Source organism: Serinus canaria, chromosome 5 (assembly GCF_022539315.1).
Source record: "Serinus canaria isolate serCan28SL12 chromosome 5, serCan2020, whole genome shotgun sequence".
NCBI lineage: Eukaryota > Metazoa > Chordata > Aves > Passeriformes > Fringillidae > Serinus > Serinus canaria.
Window position 1 is genome coordinate 56,307,149 of NC_066319.1, and position 17,787 is coordinate 56,324,935.

General features: G+C 47.1%; 1 protein-coding gene across 1 annotated transcript in view; it reads right to left on the bottom strand.

Annotated features, from left to right (window-relative positions):
• Nucleotides 1-2,299: 2,299 nt before the first annotated feature.
• PRKCH (protein kinase C eta) overlaps nucleotides 2,300-17,787 on the bottom strand; it is a 113,423-nt gene continuing 97,935 nt past the window's right edge. The window contains exons 13-14 of the mRNA XM_009102315.4: nucleotides 4,706-4,849; nucleotides 2,300-3,320 (exon numbers count right to left, since the gene is read on the bottom strand). Coding sequence (XP_009100563.2) covers nucleotides 3,174-3,320; nucleotides 4,706-4,849 — 291 coding nt within the window. The 3' untranslated portion in view covers nucleotides 2,300-3,173. The remainder of the gene's footprint in view (nucleotides 3,321-4,705; nucleotides 4,850-17,787) is intronic.

The following is a 17,787-nucleotide window of genomic DNA, read 5'->3' on the forward strand; positions in this document are numbered from 1 at the left end:
CTAATCCAGCTTTTTCAAAAGCAAAGCCATTGCATTGGTACTTTTTATTGAGCTGATCTCATCCATACTGCTGACAGAGTCTCAGGGAACTCAACTGAAATGGCAGCTCCTCATAAAAAGTATGGGAGAGTTCAGGGACCTTGGCCAAATGTGGCTGACTCAGGATCTGCTGACTCCAGTGGCTGAAAGCATTACCCAGACACGTGAGCTCCAGGCAGGCAATGGAGGGGAAGGGCTGCCCTAAATTACAAATCAGAATCCAGGTGAAAACTGTGAAAATCAAGAAAATTCCCATAAAGCAGAACCTTAAGCTTCCAAGTCCAATCACAGAATTGCCAATGAACTTGCACCAAGGGTGATGTGACCACTTCAAATCAATGAAAAGTGAAGCTGGGGGAAAAACTCCCTTTGTCACTTGAACCCTGCCCCATTAAGCCACCAAGCAGGTATGGGCTGGTCACAGTGAGAGCTTTCCTGCTCCCCAAAATACCATCTTATAGCCTCCAGAGATTCACAAGCTTTCTGGTTTGCAGTTCACAACAATCCTAACAGACCACCACCAGAGGTGACTCAGTTCCCACTCTCCAAGCTTGTAGGACACAGATTGGTGAGTACTGATATGAAATATGGTATGATGTAATACTGGCACACCAATAAAGCTCTCCAAAGGTGCCTACTGCACATTCTTCATGCTGTTAGTGATGAAAACTCTCAGATCCTGGGGCCGTGGAAATGGTATCACATTTTTATGCTGAAGGCAACACTGTGGCAGGAGCTTCAGGAACTATTCCATAAGGTCTCCTGAGGCCCAAAGAATATCACAACCAATGAAACCCTGGGATGATGCCACTGTGCTGGCAAAAAAAGGTGTATCACTTACTGTTCTCCAGCACTGACCACCAGGGAAGGAGAGGCTGCTCACAGCAGAGTTAAAAGTAGGAGACTTGAGAGTAAGAGAGTCAAAAAGCTACCAAAACAAAATTCAGAGTTTTGGGACTCCCACTCTTGGTGGCCAACTGAGCTGCACTTACACCTTGCCAAGCAAGCATTGCTGCAGTTGTAACCCCACAAAACTGAGAAGGAATTGGATTGAGGAATTGCCTTGGGTCACACCTGCACCAGATGGGTGAACACCACGTGTCATCCACAAGGGAATGAGGTGCCACAGTGGCCCCCTCATGCAAATGCATCCATCCTGTACTGCTTCTTCCTATATGGGAAAACAACCCAAGCCAGTCTGCATGGCTGGTTCTGGGAGCATTTTTCTGGAAATCTGCCCTTTTTCTCCTGTTTATAGATCTCAACCTGTCCCTCCTTCCTCTCTTTCCCCACTTTGGAGGAGCTGGGTATCTGCACAGCAGCAAAGGGATGGGCTGCAATGTGGCCAGAAGGTGCCCATGGAAGGAAAGGGATATCAGAGGATGAAGCTGTGCCTTCTGAAAGAGGAGACACAGGAAAGAAAGAGGAAGAACTGGTAGAACACACAGGCACAAAGACAAGAAGAGTCCAAGGGTACCTGAGCCTCTGCCCCACCTGTCAGACAATTCAGAGATGCTTTAGAGGTAGAAGTGACTCAGTCAAGCAGAGGGGACTGGAGTGGGAAGGAATAATTCTTGCATGTACATCTCAGTTTCTTCAACTCAGATTTCCTCTTCACAGCAGGTGAGCACGTACAGAGCAGTGGGTCTGTGCTGTCATGGGGGTTGTACCTCTCTAATTTCCATGCCCAAGGCTCCCGCTCCCCTACACAACTTCCACAGCTGCAGTGGGGTGAGGTCTGTGCAGAGCTGCCCCTCTCTGCTGCACCTCGCCCTTCTCTCAAGTTAAAGCATGTGAGGAGCCCAATACAAACATCATCAGTTTTGCAAGAGGTTAGAAATCCTTTTCCTTCTCCAGAAATTCGTATCTGCCCAAGGAAGAGGCTATAAACCTGTCATACAGCTTCAAGCCCAGCAAGGAGTGCAAAGGTGTGCCAAGGAGCTTCAGAAAAATCATCCAGCTTCCAGGAGAATGGGAAAAGCAAAGAACCATCTCCCAGAGCATCTGGGTTCCAAAATCTGCACTGAAAAATCATCTCAGACTGCCTGTGGCAGAAGCTTGAGGATGCAACAGATAAGAAGTGCCCTGTGAGTAATGAGCTCTTAAATCCAAACCAAACCAAGTCACTCTGTATCTTTAGATAAGGTTTATCATTCTGATGGGAGAAAAGCTGTCCTTTTGTGTTACCTGCTGGCTGACAACTCTGCCTTCAAGCAGCTTGCCAGCTCTGTGGCTCCCATTGCAATAATGCTACAAATAATTTAAGTGCTACCACTTTGGATCAAAATTTTAATGAGGCACTAAACCCACAAAAGGGGCTCTGTGTAACATAATTAAATAGAAAGGGCCTAAATAAACAGTACAACAAGTTACATTATAGTTGAAAACAGCTGGGAGGCAAAGAAAGGAGCATTGAAGATGCATGATGTAAAAAGGCATTTCACAGAATGCAAACACTAAAACTTTTCAACACGCACAAAGAGTAAAACACTACGAGCACATGACTTCCCTTTGATTTGGAAGAATCTGTGTGGGGCACAGGGCATTTGTTTTTTTTTTTCCTTCTTCTAGTCAGCACAATGAAATATTTCACATGGGAACCCAAACAGTGTCAAAAAGAGCCATTTGTGCTTCGGAAAGAAATAAATACTGCAGGAAACAGGTAAAGTCAGTGGGAACATCTGGTTCAGTCAGGCCACGGGATGTTGGATGTCTCCAAAATGCTGGACATTGCTGGGACTCCTCAAAAGAGTCTTGCAAACAATCAGCATTGTAACAAGTCTGTTTGGCTCAGGGCTGCAAGACACTTGTTCCATGCTCAAGCCAACTCCTGGAATCCACTGCAAGCGGGGACATTCAGGCTGAGCCAACCAGCTCAGCATCCAATGCTCTGTCTGCATCAGCTATTTACAATATCAGGTTTGTTCCACCCCTGTCAATATTTGATCCAAGAGCTGCAGAAGCCCTACAAACACAGGAAGGTTTCAATTTCACATTAAGGTAACACTGACAGTGGTGCTGCTGTATCGTGCCAGTCAGTGCACTGCTACTCCTTGAGAATGAAATTACTGGTAAACTTGGTTTTCATTTAATTTCCTCCCAGTCCTCTCATCAGCCTTTCTCCAGAGCCACAGCTATTCCAGCAGGTCTGGGTTGGTGAATGAAAAGTGTCTAAATTCATCCTGGTTTATCATTGCAAGGATTCCTTCTTCAATGGGGGTCAGGATGGGCTCCTCTTTTATAAAATCTGGATCAAAGTTGCTCACATCATCTTTGGATTTCTGTCAAATGGAAAACAGAAAGGAAAGACACGTCAGAGGTATGTATCATCTGCTTGACCCTTGCTCTGTATCTGAGTGCACTGAACCATCACTTCCATAACCCAGGCTGAGCTGACTGAGAGCTTTTTCTGGGCTTGCCTCTCACAGAGCAAAGCCTTTTCCAACCTCTGAAGGTTTTGACAGGGGACCCCCTCTCAAATTTAACTGACAGCAGCTCTGGGGGCTTCCCTGGCCAGACATGGCAGGGCACATAAATCAGTCCCTCCTCTCAAGTGGCAGCAGTTATCAGCTGTGCTCCCAACTGGCTGACTCTACACAGTCCCTCCTCATCTGCAGAGTGTCTCAGCTGAGTTTTGGGGAGGGGGTGGAGGGCACTCCTCTTAGTGCCAGCCATTAAACTTGCACAATACTGAATTATTGGGCTGTGGGAAGACAAATGGCTGGCCTCCAGGTGTTGGATTCCTTGCTGTGTGCCACAGAGTGGGGCTGTTTAGAATGCACACACACAGACTGGGTTTGTGGCACATTTTCATGAGGCATGTGTTTTTACTGCACCCTAAACAAGATATTTTATTGACATTGAGGTCAATAAAATTTATTGACATCGAAGTCTAACATTCCTAGATCCTGCCCAGTTTGTGGCAGACTGAGCAGGCTGCCTTAGCCTTTGATTTAGGTTAAGGGGCAACTCGAGATTCTGCTTTTGAGCTGTCACACCTCCCCAGGTACCTGATCCTGCACCCAGTGTTCAGGGAGCAGGACTGGGTGGATCATTGCCACTGACATCTCACAGAGTGACCACAGCATGAGACAAGCCACTCCAGGCAATGATTTGAAAGACAAGGAAGCCACAGTGACAACCCCAGAAAGGCTGGCCATGAAGAGCAGCACTCTTCTCTCACACAGCATCCTCAGGGCTGTGTGGCACCACTGGGGACAGGAGCAGCACTGTGTCCTGTGCAGCCTCTCTGCCGTTTGAAACCCTCACTAACAGTGGCCTGAGCAGGGAGCACCATGCTGGGTGCTGAACAGACCCAGAGAGGCAAGGGAGAGACAGCTCTGCTGTGGAGGGGTAGGTGGAGTGAGCAGGATGAGGATTACTTACCCTATTTTATCTTTGGGGCAAGCCAAAGGGCACCTGAGTGCCTAACCTGCTGCAGCTGCTTTTACAAATCTGCATCTTTTCACTGAGCTGCCTTTGAAAATCCAGCAAGGAAGGGAAAAGAGGCAGCTCACCAGGTGGCCAACCAGCAGCCAAGCCAGGGTCAGAGGCCTCACTTCCCTTCCTTCACCTCTTTCCTGTCTCACGGGAATAAATCTGCTTGCAGAGGCAAAAAGAGGAAAACCCCCGAGGGATGCCCTCCCCCAGCCCCCTCCCCACGTACGATGCGGGGCCTGAAGGGGGGCTCCATCTGCCGCCGGTTCAGCAGCTCCCAGTCCAGCTCCTTGAAGTAGGGGTGCCGCAGGATCGCGCCCTCGCCGCCCAGCCCGGCGCTGCCCAGCCGCATCGCGGGGTTCTTGGTCATGAACTGCAAAACAGAAAGGGCTGTTTGTTCCCTCCCATCCGGCAGGGCCACGGCACAGGGACCCGGCAGCAGCCACACAAAAGCTTGTCCTCGGCTTTCCTGTTGAACTCGGCTGCTGGCCGGACTCCTCGACCCGCGTGCGAGGAACTTGACTCGCTCCCCAAAGGAAGAAGTCAGGGTGTATTTCTCCCTGGTGCTTTTGCTTTTGGTGAAATCCTTGATTACCACAGTAAGAAAAGAAAGATGAGTTGCATCATTTACAATATGACAAATACTGCCCAGTGTGTTTGGACATTATTTGTTTCTGTATTAGTGTCTCAGGAGCACAAGCTTGCTCTCAAACGCTGCCCAGCAGCCAGCCAGGCTTTGGCCTGGACTCAATCCTGAGCTGTGCCTCTTTCCTGAACCTCTCCCTGCTGAAGCCCTGCCAGATGCCTATGCTTTCCTTCCTGTCATCTCAGGAAACAGAGGAAAATGGGCAAGGCTCTGCCTTTAGAGCCCTCTGACCTTGAGCTGATGGGAGCAGACAGGTGACCGTCTCCTCTCTCTTGCTGCTGAAACACCAATAAAGGATTTCATTTTGTAACATTTTTCTTCTGCTGGCAGCAAAAAGAAATCTCAAATCTCAGCCAAAGTGCCCTGACTTGCCAGGGAGCAATGAGGAAAGGCATACATCACACAGATGGTGTGAGAGGGCCCCAGTGGGTGCACTTTGGGTCCTGATGAAAATGATGAAGTGTGAGTGCCGTGGATATTCTTAAAGGGGAGGAGGAGAATACTTTCCCCTTGAAGGAAAAGAGCTGGTTGGCTTGTCAATTTAGAATTACAGTTCTTCAAAATTCAGTAATAAACAATCTTTCCCCCTCCCTCAATTCACTGGAGAAATCAGGTTATGTTTAAACTGGGAAAATAGCTGCTTTTATTTGCCTATTGAAACAGCAGCATAAAGCAAGCTGCACTCCGGTGGAGGTGTCCAGACGATTTCCTGGAAGATGAAAGAGCATTATGTTTAGCAAACAGCTGAAGCAGCCAAAGCAGACAATCAGTCACTGTTTTGGGAATGGCCAAGTCTGCTGCATCTCAGCAATGGGGGAATGAAAAGAAGGGGAGGTGTGGTGAGAGACCAGCTTCATTCTGCCTGCAGGAGCCTTTCACAAGGTACAAACTCTCCTAGGACAAGAGGATAAAGGGTCTAGTCATTCCCTGTCTAGTGAGAAGGTGGGGAGGAGAAAGATGACTGCCTGATTTATAGAATTCTCCCCAACACCCCATTCTGAGGGGGCTGCAGGGAAGCAGATGGGGCATCTTTAGCTGACACCTTGCAGGACCCCAGACTCTGCTGGCATCAGCACAAACCCCCCAGCTCTACCCCGACCCCCTGAACACTTTGAGGTTATGTGCTGCCACAGGATTCGCCAGAGCAGAACCATTTTCCAGCATTCTACCCAAAACATCAGTAGAAAGAGCTGCCAGGTGCCCCCAGATTTGTAGGAGTTACCAGGACAGGGACAAAGCTGAGGTGGCTGCTGCAGCTGGGCTCTCCCCATGCTCCTCTGGGCTCTTGGGGTGCAGCATTTCCAGGGTCAGGCCCAAGGACAGGCAGAACTTCTCCGTCTCCCAACCCTTCCAGCCTGCTCTTCACCCTTTCTACCAGCAGAACTTCAATACAATTTCTTTTCCAAGAGACTGCCCCAACATTTCTGTAGGATAGTGATATCCTCAGAAACAGCTTGATTTTCAAACAAGAAATGGGTCAAGCCAAAATCTCTGAGAGATCTGGTTCAGACAAGCCTTTGCAAGCCTTGAACTAGGCTTCTTTGTTTTGCAAAACAGACCAGAAACCTCCTGGCAGCCCTGTCTTTCTCTAGAGATTCATTCTTTGTCCCCACAGATGGATATCTGCACCTCACCAGCTCTGATTTGCATTGCTGGAACACCTAGAAAGCTCAAACAAGACCAGAGCTTGCTGGTGCTGGGAGTGGTATAGACTGAAACATTCCAAAAAGACAAGGAAAAGCTGGAGAAAAGATCTGGGAATACATCACATGTCTCCTGGCTCCTGCTCTACTGCCACCTCCATTACACCAGGAACCTTCAGTTAATTATGGATAGGGAAAAAATAATCATGAAAGTAAATAAACTCTGAAAAGAGCTGGCAACAACCTTTGCTTGGGTTCCCATTCATGCCCAACCATATAAGACCAAAACCTGAACCCAACTGCCCATTTCCAGACCAGTTCAGAGTCCTGGGATATAAAAGTGTGTTTATATTCCAGTCTGCTTGATGTATTCCATGTGATGCCAAAACTGCACCAAGCAAAGAAATCCAATGCAACAAGCAAGGAGCCAACATAAATTCATTCCTGGCTGCTTAAAACACCCATCTTGTTAGGACAATGAGGATTAGGCAAAGGCCATCCCTTAAGGTAACACAACATTCAAACCAAAACTGTTCAAATTTGAGTGGCCAGCTCCACCATTTCCATTGGACCCAGAGACTGGGAAGCCTCAGCTGGGTAACTCTAGGCACCATCCACCTCACAAAGGAGGCAGGAGAAGAGTGAAGGATTCAAATTCATCTGCTGCTGGAGCACATTTCCCTGGTTGGCTCCTGAAACCCATGCCAGGTTTCCACAAAACCCCTCTGAATTATTCCTTGCCTCCAACAGGAGCGAGCTGACCTATGGTCAGTGCTGCTGCCTCTGGCTTGTAAAAACAGGGCTGAGAAGCACAAGGGGCTGCAGTGACCCCTCAGCATCATGAACCACTCTGGAGAGCACTCTCTAAGCCTTTTTCCAAGGTGCTGGAAGCACCCAATGCAAACTAGCAGGACCTTGGAAGTGAGTTACAGACCATGCACTCTACCAAGAGTATGAACACAAGGTGAAGAGGCTCCCCTTCCATGGCAGTCACACTCACACTGGTCTGCTTCAGCAAAAGTGTGGCACAGGTAGCCCAGAGAATGCCTCATCCCTGGGAGAACTCAAGGCCAGGTTGGATGGGGTTCTGACCAACATGGCATGTGGAACACAGCCCTGCAGTCTGGGCAGTGCAGCACCGTGCCAGGCTACCCAGGCTGTGGGTGCACACACACCTCTGCACCCAGGGGCTGTGATGGAAAAGCACAGGCTGGCCATGGCTGCTCCTCCCTTACATAACATCTCCTGGTGAATTTTGGAGGTGGCAGATCCATCACAGTCTGGTGAAGGGGGTGTGTTTCTCTGGCAGGAGGCTCCAGTCTTTATCACAGTCTTTTATCATTTGCAGGAGTGCAAATGATGACTCCAACAGAGACACACAGATGTTCTGCACTGGAACAGTTGCCTGCTTTGCTATAAGAGGTATATAAAATGACAGAATGAAATTTTTGAAGCCTGCTTGCACTAAAATGAATAACAAAGTCTCTCAAACACTATTTGAATTCACCAGGAATTATTGCACTGACACAGAAATGATAAAATTTTCAGTTTGTGTTGCCCAGTAGGCAGAAAAACCCGAAAGACTCCAATGACCTCTCAAAGGCTCCAAAACCCATGAATCTGCTTCCTCCCTGCCTGAGGCAGCACTGACATTTCTCTGCTGCAGCAGGGCAGCATCTGGCAGACCATCACATGCTGCCTCTGCTGTCTGATGGCACTAACAGCAAAGCAAAGAGCTCAAGATTTCTGTAAAACTTAATTACAAGCTCAGCCTCCATCTCTGAAATGAGCACCTGCAGCCCATGCCCCTGTCCTGAGAGGCTCTTGTGCAGCAGGAGGGGTGAAGTGCTGAGAGGGGAAAGCTTTTCAGAAGTGTAGCTCCTCTTCCCCGTGATCCCCTTGGCTGCACTCAGAAACAGCTGGAAAATGTCTTACGAAGTGTTTGCTGTTCCTGGCATTCCTGGGAAGGCCAGAGGTTGACACTTGCTTCACAGTTTTGATAGCCCTCAATGTCCTTCCAAGGACAACCCTCCAGTGCAGGTGGTGAGAGATGTTCAGCAGAAAGTTTTTTCTGTGGAAAGATGTCATCTCCTAATCCTTAATTATCTCTATTTTTCCACAATAACCATGAATGCAGCACAAACCTCAGCCTCTGGCAAACAGATGAAGAAAAGAAGAAACACAAAGGAAAAAAAAATTAACAGTAACAACAACAAGGCAAACCAGAGATGTTCCTGAGCAAAAAGAAACCCAAATCCAAGATGCCTCCCAGCAAAACCAATACCAACACTATCAAGCTCAAACCTGAACCAGGCTGTCAAGCCCTTTCTCTGTGACCACATCCAGCCATGGGAAATTACCCCATTCCCAGGGTAAGGAGCCCCTTGGGAGCATCCTCAGACTGAGATCCTTTGGGCTACACCAGTTTGCTGAGCAGCAAACTGGAGCAAGGCTCTCCCTGACCTCAGCTCACCCTCCCAGCAGCACTGCAGCCAAAACCAGCAGCTGGCAAGAGCCAAAACCATGACTTCACGAGATCATTTGAAAACCTTTACTGAGAGAAAATGCAGCAAGCCATGACAAGAAATTAAAAGCTGGGGATTAGTCCACAGAGAGCTCATGAAGTTAGAAGGAAAAAATGCTGCCATAGCAGTGCCAACCATTGGGGAAAATCTGTGTCAGTCCTGGGAGCTCAGCCTGCAGCAGGTGAGGGGATCTGTGCTGGTCCTCCCCTTCACCCACAGCTCAGACCATGCTGGGAAGAGCTCCAGGACTCCTAGGACACTGGGCAAGACTTTGGTGGACTCTTGCAGTGCTGCTCACATGCAGCATTGCAACTTCTGTCTCAAGAGGCTGAGTCTGCAAATCAGTCCAATGGCCTGGGAGTCACTGCAGGGATGTTTGCACAAATCAGCCATTTCCTTGCATTTATTTCCTTGAATTACAAGTCTCCTTCCTCAATTCTGGAATCCCTGATTGGTTTTACATAACTGATGTATGTGTTATTTGCATCAGAGCAATTAATTTCATGAGTAGTATCACAGATTACGTGAAATTGCATCACATTCTAGGAAAACATTAACAAGGCTCAATCCTGTCCCCCAAGTGCTGCACTTCAGGAAGAGAAATACAACTTTCTGCTCAGCCAGTCCCTTCACACTGTCAGCCATCTGGACAAGAAAGAAATCATTCTTTCTTGTACCAAAGAACCTTTCAGGCACAAGTTCCCTCCAGGTCACTGGTGTATTTACCCTGTAAGAGAAATCCTGTGTCCCAGCAGCTCATCCTTCAAACACAAGCACACAGCAGAGAGGGAGGATATTCCAAATCATACAGCCAGGGAAACAAGGAAAATTCATCATTTTATTTTGCAAGGAGCCCAAGGGCAGCCTGTCACAGGGAGGATGGCAGTACCTCATTGTCACCTCCTCTGCATCACACCCCATGCTCACAGGGCCCCTACTCAAATTGTGGCACTGTAATAGTCAAGTCAGACTGTTAAAGGAATGGAAGATTTCCCTGTTCATGGTTTTAAAATTTGCCTGTTGGTGCTTCTCTCATGTTGGTACCAAAGTAAAGAGCAGCAGCAGCAGCACAGGAGATTAATGCCCCACAGTCTCCCCTCCAGTAATGAGGGAGAGCAGGAGATCAGGAGATACCCAAGGTGCTTCTCTTCATTAAGATTCATGAGCTAAACTAACAGGGCAGAAATTAACTGGAAAGGAAATAAGATTTCTCAAAGATCCATTTGATCTGAGACAAAAGGGAATCATTATATAAATAGAGCAATTACTCTAATTAAGGCTTCCCTACATGAATCTCTTGACTGAATGCTGCAGTTGCTGAAAACAGTTTGGCAGCCTATTATGTAAGGCAAACAAACCCATGGTCTGGGGTGTCATTAGCCCTCAAACAAAGAAGAAAGATGGTTCTATGGTTCTGTCTGTTAATGCCTCTATTATTTTTAATGACTGAAAGCCAAGAATTTTTTTTTTAATAAAAAGCTGCTCATTTTGAGCCAGAATTGTCTTTCGCTCTCCTGGGCAAAGCTCCCATTAGCTTCCATCCCAGTCCTGCCAGGTGATGCTCACAAATGTGCCTCATCTCCCCATGTGAGAGCAATCCAGGGCTTGGACACACAAGTGGGTCTGTCCCATGAAGTCCTTGTGCTTAGGGCAACTCAGCCAGTGCCTGGCTGTGGCTGTGAGCCAGGCTCTTGGAAGCTGGAACCCTCCTTCCCTGACCTTCCCTGAGCACTGTGCTGCTGAGAGCAGGCCTGGAGTCACTGGGGCTCTCTCAAAAGCCACCTCTGTCTCATCTGGGGATTTGCTCTGACTGCAAACATCAGAGGCCATGTGGTGTTTCTGCTTCTCTCCTGCACACAGAGGGATCAGTTGCTGGAAGCCCTGATTGCTACCAGTGCAATTCAGTGGTGCTGAGGCATGATGTGACCCCACAGGGTGTGGGTACCCCTCTGCTGCAGTCCTGCCTACCCAAAACTGGGAGCAGGTGAAATCCTCCAGTGCAGAGAAGGTCCAGCAAGCACAGTGCCAAGGTTCAGAAGTACAAGACTGCCCTGAAAGCATTTAAAGGAGAAGGGGGGAGGAAGAGACAGAGTGTGAAATATCTGTTATCTCCTTTTCCAGATAAAAAGGAGAAGAGAGGTAAAAATAAGTCTTCAGCCCAGCTCCCTAAAAGCCAGAAGAATTTAACAATAAGCATGACAGAAGTCACGTGTCCAGTGTGCCAGCCCCAGGCAAGAAGGACAAAATGTCAGTGCAGTGGGTATTAAGCAGATAAATTTGATCTCACTTTCCCCTGGTGCAGAAATGGCTGCTCAATGCTGCCCAGACAGAGCTCGAGGGAACAAGGAGGATTAACTGGATTGCAAACAGTGCTGAGCAAGAGAACAATAAATAAACCAAAGTGGACTGACTAGCAAAATAAACCCAGGTGGATAGAGCAACTCCCATGTGGGACAGACACATCTGGCTCCAGATCTCCCAGTGACACGTGTAAACTGATGAGACTTTGCTGACTATTGCAATGAAATGCTGTCTGAACAGCTACAAACTTCCCCACTGTGCTAAAATCTACCTGTTTCCTTGCCTCTCCCCACTCAGCAACGCTAATGTAGAATAAAAAGGCAACAAGTATCAAGTGCATTGGCTCCTGAGGATAACTACTGATTTTTGACACTTCTGCTTTTGGTACTTCTGTAATAAGTAATAATAAGTAGACACTAACTTCAGTCATTGGCTGTATGGAATATTTGACAAAGGTTTTAGTCAGGATGACACCCCAAAAAGCTGTGCTTTCAGAACTGAGCAGTCACCCCCACAGGGGTCACCAGCTGCAGGGCTGCTCAGACAATATCAAAATCCTGCTGCTGGTTTTCAATTACCACAGTCAGGCTACAGGTACAGCATGGGGATATGCAGGTCCATTACTAAATCAATACATCAATCAGAGTAGCACAAACATGAAGGCAAAATGAGCACCACACTTATTAACAGACTGGGAGCATGATCCCACTCTCATTTTAAGCAGGAGTAAAATCTCCCTTGCGTTGCAGGGGAAAACAATTAATCCTTTTCTGATAGTCCTGTCAAGAGGAACTGGGAATCTGTTACACAACCCTGGGTGGTCTATTTACATAGGGTCAAGTACAAAGGGGACTAAAGTGCCCTGAACAAACCTGTAAAGTCCAATAAAGAAAAAAAAAATACTTCAAAGGAGCTTTTTTTTTTTTTTTTAATTGTAGTCCTGGTTATATTTAAATTCTTTTAATTTTAAAGTTCCTGAGAAGACACAGCATGTCATAAAGTTCAAAGCTGGAGGGATGAGTAAGACCTAAAGCCCTGGACAGTTCAGTCAGTCAGAGTTTTGTTACCTCTATCACAGTGTGAAGACCTCCCAGTTAGATGGACTGGCCCCTTCTGCCAGGGGTTGCACAGCCAGAGCATCCTACAGCAATCATTCCCAAACCCAGGTTGGACTCAGGTTCTCAAAGGAATCCTTAGGATTTGCCCCAAAACTGGATTTTAATGGACTTCACCAAACCCCTTTTGTGGGTCTTGAAGATCAGTTTAAATATGGCAGAGCTGAGGAAGGAGCCTGGGCCACAAGTCTTAGGCTCGGACATGGGAATTGCTCCTTCCTGAGCACCAGGGAGTAAGGAGGAAAAAAAGACAGAGAAGACAATGTTGGCACTATGAATACACCTTCACCTTGCCCCATCCCTGGCAGGAAAGAGGAGGATGAGTCACACCAGGCAACTTTGGGAGCTTTTTCTGAGGGAAATCTGAGAGTGCACACTGCAGACTTTAATGAGAAGCTAATTTCAGCCCGTTGGAAAAGGAATGGTAAAAGACCTAATGGCTACTTCAAGATGAATTTGGCCTTGGCAAGCTCTATACAGATTTCTGTAGTTTCCTTTCCAAGTGAATTATTCAGGAGCTTGGACTATCACTGTGGGGAAGAGGAGCACTTGAGAAAAAGGTGTGATCAGTCAACAGAAGAGATTAAAATTACTGGGGAAAGCTGTTTGCTTTTTAAGAATTAGGAGAGAAAGAGACAGCAGGTTACAGATATGGAAGTGCAAGGCAGAAGAGGTAAGAAGGCAGCCTGTGGTGCCCTGTCACCTCACCACAGTGTGTTTATGGCAGAAATGGTCATTTAAAACTGCAGACCTCCTCCCCAGCTGCAGAGCAGCTCCCCTGCTTTTGCAGCAGTGGCTGTGGAGCCAACCAGGAAATGCAAGATGAAAGCATTTCTGAAAAACAAAATAAAGGAAAAATGTGTACACAGATCCAGCATGAAGCTTCACAGAGAGATTTAAATATCAGCCTCATGCTGAAAGCCAAAGCTTAATCAAATTGTGCAAGGGAATTTATGGAGGCTGCCAACTCTGAAGAGATGCCAAGGAGAATAATTTATTGGCATTTGAAGGCACTTGTAATATCTATCTGCCTTTTTTAGCAGGCTCCTCAGCTCTGAGGATAAAGCAATGAGCTCATCCAGCTCCCTCTTTGATTTCAGTGGGTCCACCATCATCTTTTTCCTTTTGAACTTTGCCTAAAAAATACATCTGGTTCATTCAGAAACAAGTTCATTCTGTCTGTTCCAGCTGAATGGGAAACAGATTCTCTGCCTTTTTCTGTCACTTGGAAAGGAAGAACCTGGCCCAGATCTGCAGGATACAAATGCAAAGGGGAGACAAAACTTGAGCAGGGTGACACAAGGGCACCATCAGCATCTGGCTGCCTCTTTTCACTCATTGGAGGTGTTCAGGAGAGAGCTGGAAAGCACAAACAGTGGGGTTTGGTTGAGTTTACACAAGGGCCAAAGTGACTGCCCAGGACTTAGGGAAAAGGTGAGGCATGAAGGCAGCAGAAAGCACAGATGTTAGAATGAGTGATTGCTGCGGGAGGAGGCAGACACCCCTGTGGTATCTGAGCTGCTGACAGCTACATCTGACCTCCCCCTACCCAGAGGTGCTCAAGCCCAAACAACTGCAGAATATGAACAGAATAAACCTCTCCAAAGTCCAGAGAACCTCACCCTCCTGCTGATGTCAGGGGTGAGCAGCTGCAGCAAGCAGGCAGCTGGGCTCATCCACACCTCTCCTGAATTCAGACATGCTCATCAGCAGTTTGGAAACAGCCCTTCCCCCTCCACTCCTCTGTCACAGCAGACTGCTTTGATTACATTAAAACATTTATCTTTAAGTCTTAAGTAAGAGCTCCATACCTTTGCCTCCTCTCCTCATCAAGGCATTTTCCATTTGCCCACAGTGGTGGGGCAAGTCTGGCTCAGCACAAAGCATTCACCATCCACAAAGCCTTTCTGAAAATAAGGGATTTGGGCACTCAGGGTGGCACCCTTAGATGGGCAGTTCACTTTGCTTTCTCTCCCTTAGTAAGCCCTGGATGAAGTGTCCCAGGGAATTTTCTTTTTTATCTGTATGTGGACACTTCCAGTATTAAAAGGGAGCTAATAAAAAAGAGAGAGGGGGACTTTTTACACAGGCAGACAGTGACAAGGGGAAACTGAGAGAGGAGATATAGATGAGATATAAGGAAGAAATTCTTGGCCATGGGGTGGTGAGGCACTGGCACAGGATGCCCAGAGAAGCTGTGGATTATCCCTGAAGTGTTCAAGGCCAGGTTGGGTGGGGCTTGGAGCACCCTGGTCTGGTGGAAGGTGTTCCTGCCCATGGCAGGGGGTTGGAACTGGATGGTGTTTAAAGTCCCTTCCTACCCAAACAAATCTGTGATCCCTCCACTGTTCTCTTCTCAGTCCCCATTATGGTAGGTGCCTGCAGAGCCTGAATCTCCAGGGGCTCTGCTGGAGCTTTTATCCTGCATCCAGCCAAACTGGGCTGCCCTGTGCACTGGCCATGTGGGACACAGGTATTCAGGTATTCACTCCTCAGGATTTCTTTGGAATGACAACTTGTACTCCCCAGGGAGTCCTGGATTCAACTCATACACACACACATAGTAATAAAATTTATCTCAATTTATCACCCCTGACAAATGATGGGAATCACTGCTCCTTTTCATGACAAGGAGGAACAGAGGAAAGTACCCTTCAAATACAGTTTTTGCTCACCTAGTGTCAGCTGCAAGTTTAGGGAAGAAGAAAATCATACACATAGACATACTTTCCTAACTTCCACCAAACTCATTTCTATGTATGCACATGGGTACACACAGGAAATCCCAGCTTCTTCACCTTGTGGTCTGACAGTCAGAAACAAGTCCATGAAACACAGATCATCAGAGCAGGACCCTGCTCCTGCAGATCCACAGAGCACCATTATTGCTGCAGCTGAGTCTGAAGCACCACTCCCAGACAGAAACAGCCTCTTGGAGTTAACCTGACAGTGCAAAGGGGATTTTACACAATTCTGCAAGAACAAAGCCTCAGCGGTGTCTGGAGAAAGAACTCAGTGACACAAAGCAGGAGAGAGTTCACTCAACCAGACCATTTGCCTTTTGAGTCACTTCCAGGCTGCTGTTCTCTAGAAACACAGCTCAAGTTTTACTTTTGCATCCTTGGCACTGTAGTGCTGATGCAATTTTTCTCATGCTTGCCCTCAGCCAAGCTCCCTCACTTTCCCAGCCCTCTCATTCTTTACACTAATCCAGGTGCATTTGGGCTCCCTGGTGCCATTCCACCTGTGCTGAGAGAGAGCACAGGCTGCTAAAACCACAGCCAGTTTCCTCTGCACCTTCTTCTTTTCTTGTCTATTGTTTATTTTTCACACAAAACCCACTTGGAGGTGGATATATACATTTCTGCCCACTCTCTTAACTCCAGCAGCGTTTTTCTCAAAATACATGTCTTTACCCAGCTGGAGGAAGAATAAGCTTTAGTCTCATTTGTGTCCCCAAAATATAAAGCTACAGGCAAGGCTGCCTAAGCCTCACTTTTGGAAGGAGCATTTCAGCTAGGCCAGAAGTGTTTCAGAGCTCTCATTAAGACTGGGGGTTAGCATAAAAATGCCAAGAGACATCCTTAGCTTTAGCAAACTCAGCTGTGACAGGAGTTAGGAAATCCAGGGTGCAGAAGGCAGAGCAGTACTAGCACTTCCCTAGGGAGATGCTGCTTTCCAGGCCCTACTGTTACCAGGCTCTGAGGGTGAAAACATCTAAGCTGCAATCTCTCATCCAAATTTCCAAACTTTTGGGCCAAGCATTGCTACTTGAGATCACCAGTCCATGGAGTGACTCCATAGGCTGAGCCCTTCTCTCCTCATCTGAAACCATGCTCAGAAAGGAAAATCCCTGCAGCTTTCCCAGGGAATTTACTTCCCATTACACCATCGACTTCTGAGACCTGATTTTCAGTGTGTCCCTCCATTCTCTCCTCAAACTCAGCTGCCTGTGAGCCAGGCAGGGTAGCTGAACTGCATTTGAGAAAGGCATGCACAAAGTGAGTGAAACACATTGCCAAAAACCCACCCCGCTTATGGGAAGCAAGAGGATTGTATTTCATTTTGCAGCTCACTCAGCTGAATCCCAAAGCTTCAGCCTGCCTGGAAAGCTCCCCTCTCTGCTCCAGCACTTTTTGGTGGTGACAATTAACAAATTCAGAATATTGATATGCTGTAACAAAGTAATCTCTAGCTGCACTCTCCCTGTAAGAGATTTGGTGCAGCAGTCTCTGCTCTCTGCATGCTCACACAGTTTCTCCATGATCAGACCCTGGTGACTGCTCTGTCAGCTGATGGCAAAGAGTATTTGAAATAATTTATTTGACACACAGAAACCCAATAGCTTCTTGTAACTGCCATGAACTCCTTGTAACTGCATTCAGGTAGGGAAATGGAGAAATTAAGAATTAAAATCAAAGTGAAACTTATGTCTGGAATAAGCTGAAGTGGTCTGAATCCATTCAGCAGCAATTCTCCTCTTTTGCACTTTTATTACTCCTACAAGCAAATCCATGCCCAGTTTGACTTGCTCACACAAGCAGAGGAGAGCTCTGTCTGAGTCCTCTCCTCCTGGCTTGAAGCATCAGTACCTGAATTCCCCAGTGACACATTCAGACAGGACAGGGTACACAAGTGAGATGTTCAACTTTCCTCCTCTGAGAATATTGACTCCATCAAACCTTGCTGATTTACCTCTGTCCTACTCCCTCCCCAGCCCTCCAGGGGAAATTTCAAGGACAAAAAAAAAAAAAAAAAAAAACCAAAAAACCCCAAAAAAACATTAGAAAGGGAAACAGATAAAAAGGATTTTTTTTCTGGAGCACAAATATTTCCACTTTCAATTCTATACAAAGTCCCAGGGCACTGAGGTTAGTTTTGTTTTCCTTGGTACCAGTGTTCACAAACCCTCCAGGAACACCCAGTGACGTAAATGAGGCCCTAAAACAAAGTTTTGTTATTATCAAGAAACTGCAAAGATGAGCAGGGTGCAATCTTCAGAAATCATGTGGTTTGTGATGAGGGGAAATTGGTGAAATGCAATTACGCAAAATGAAAGCCAAACAAGGCAAGAGCATCTG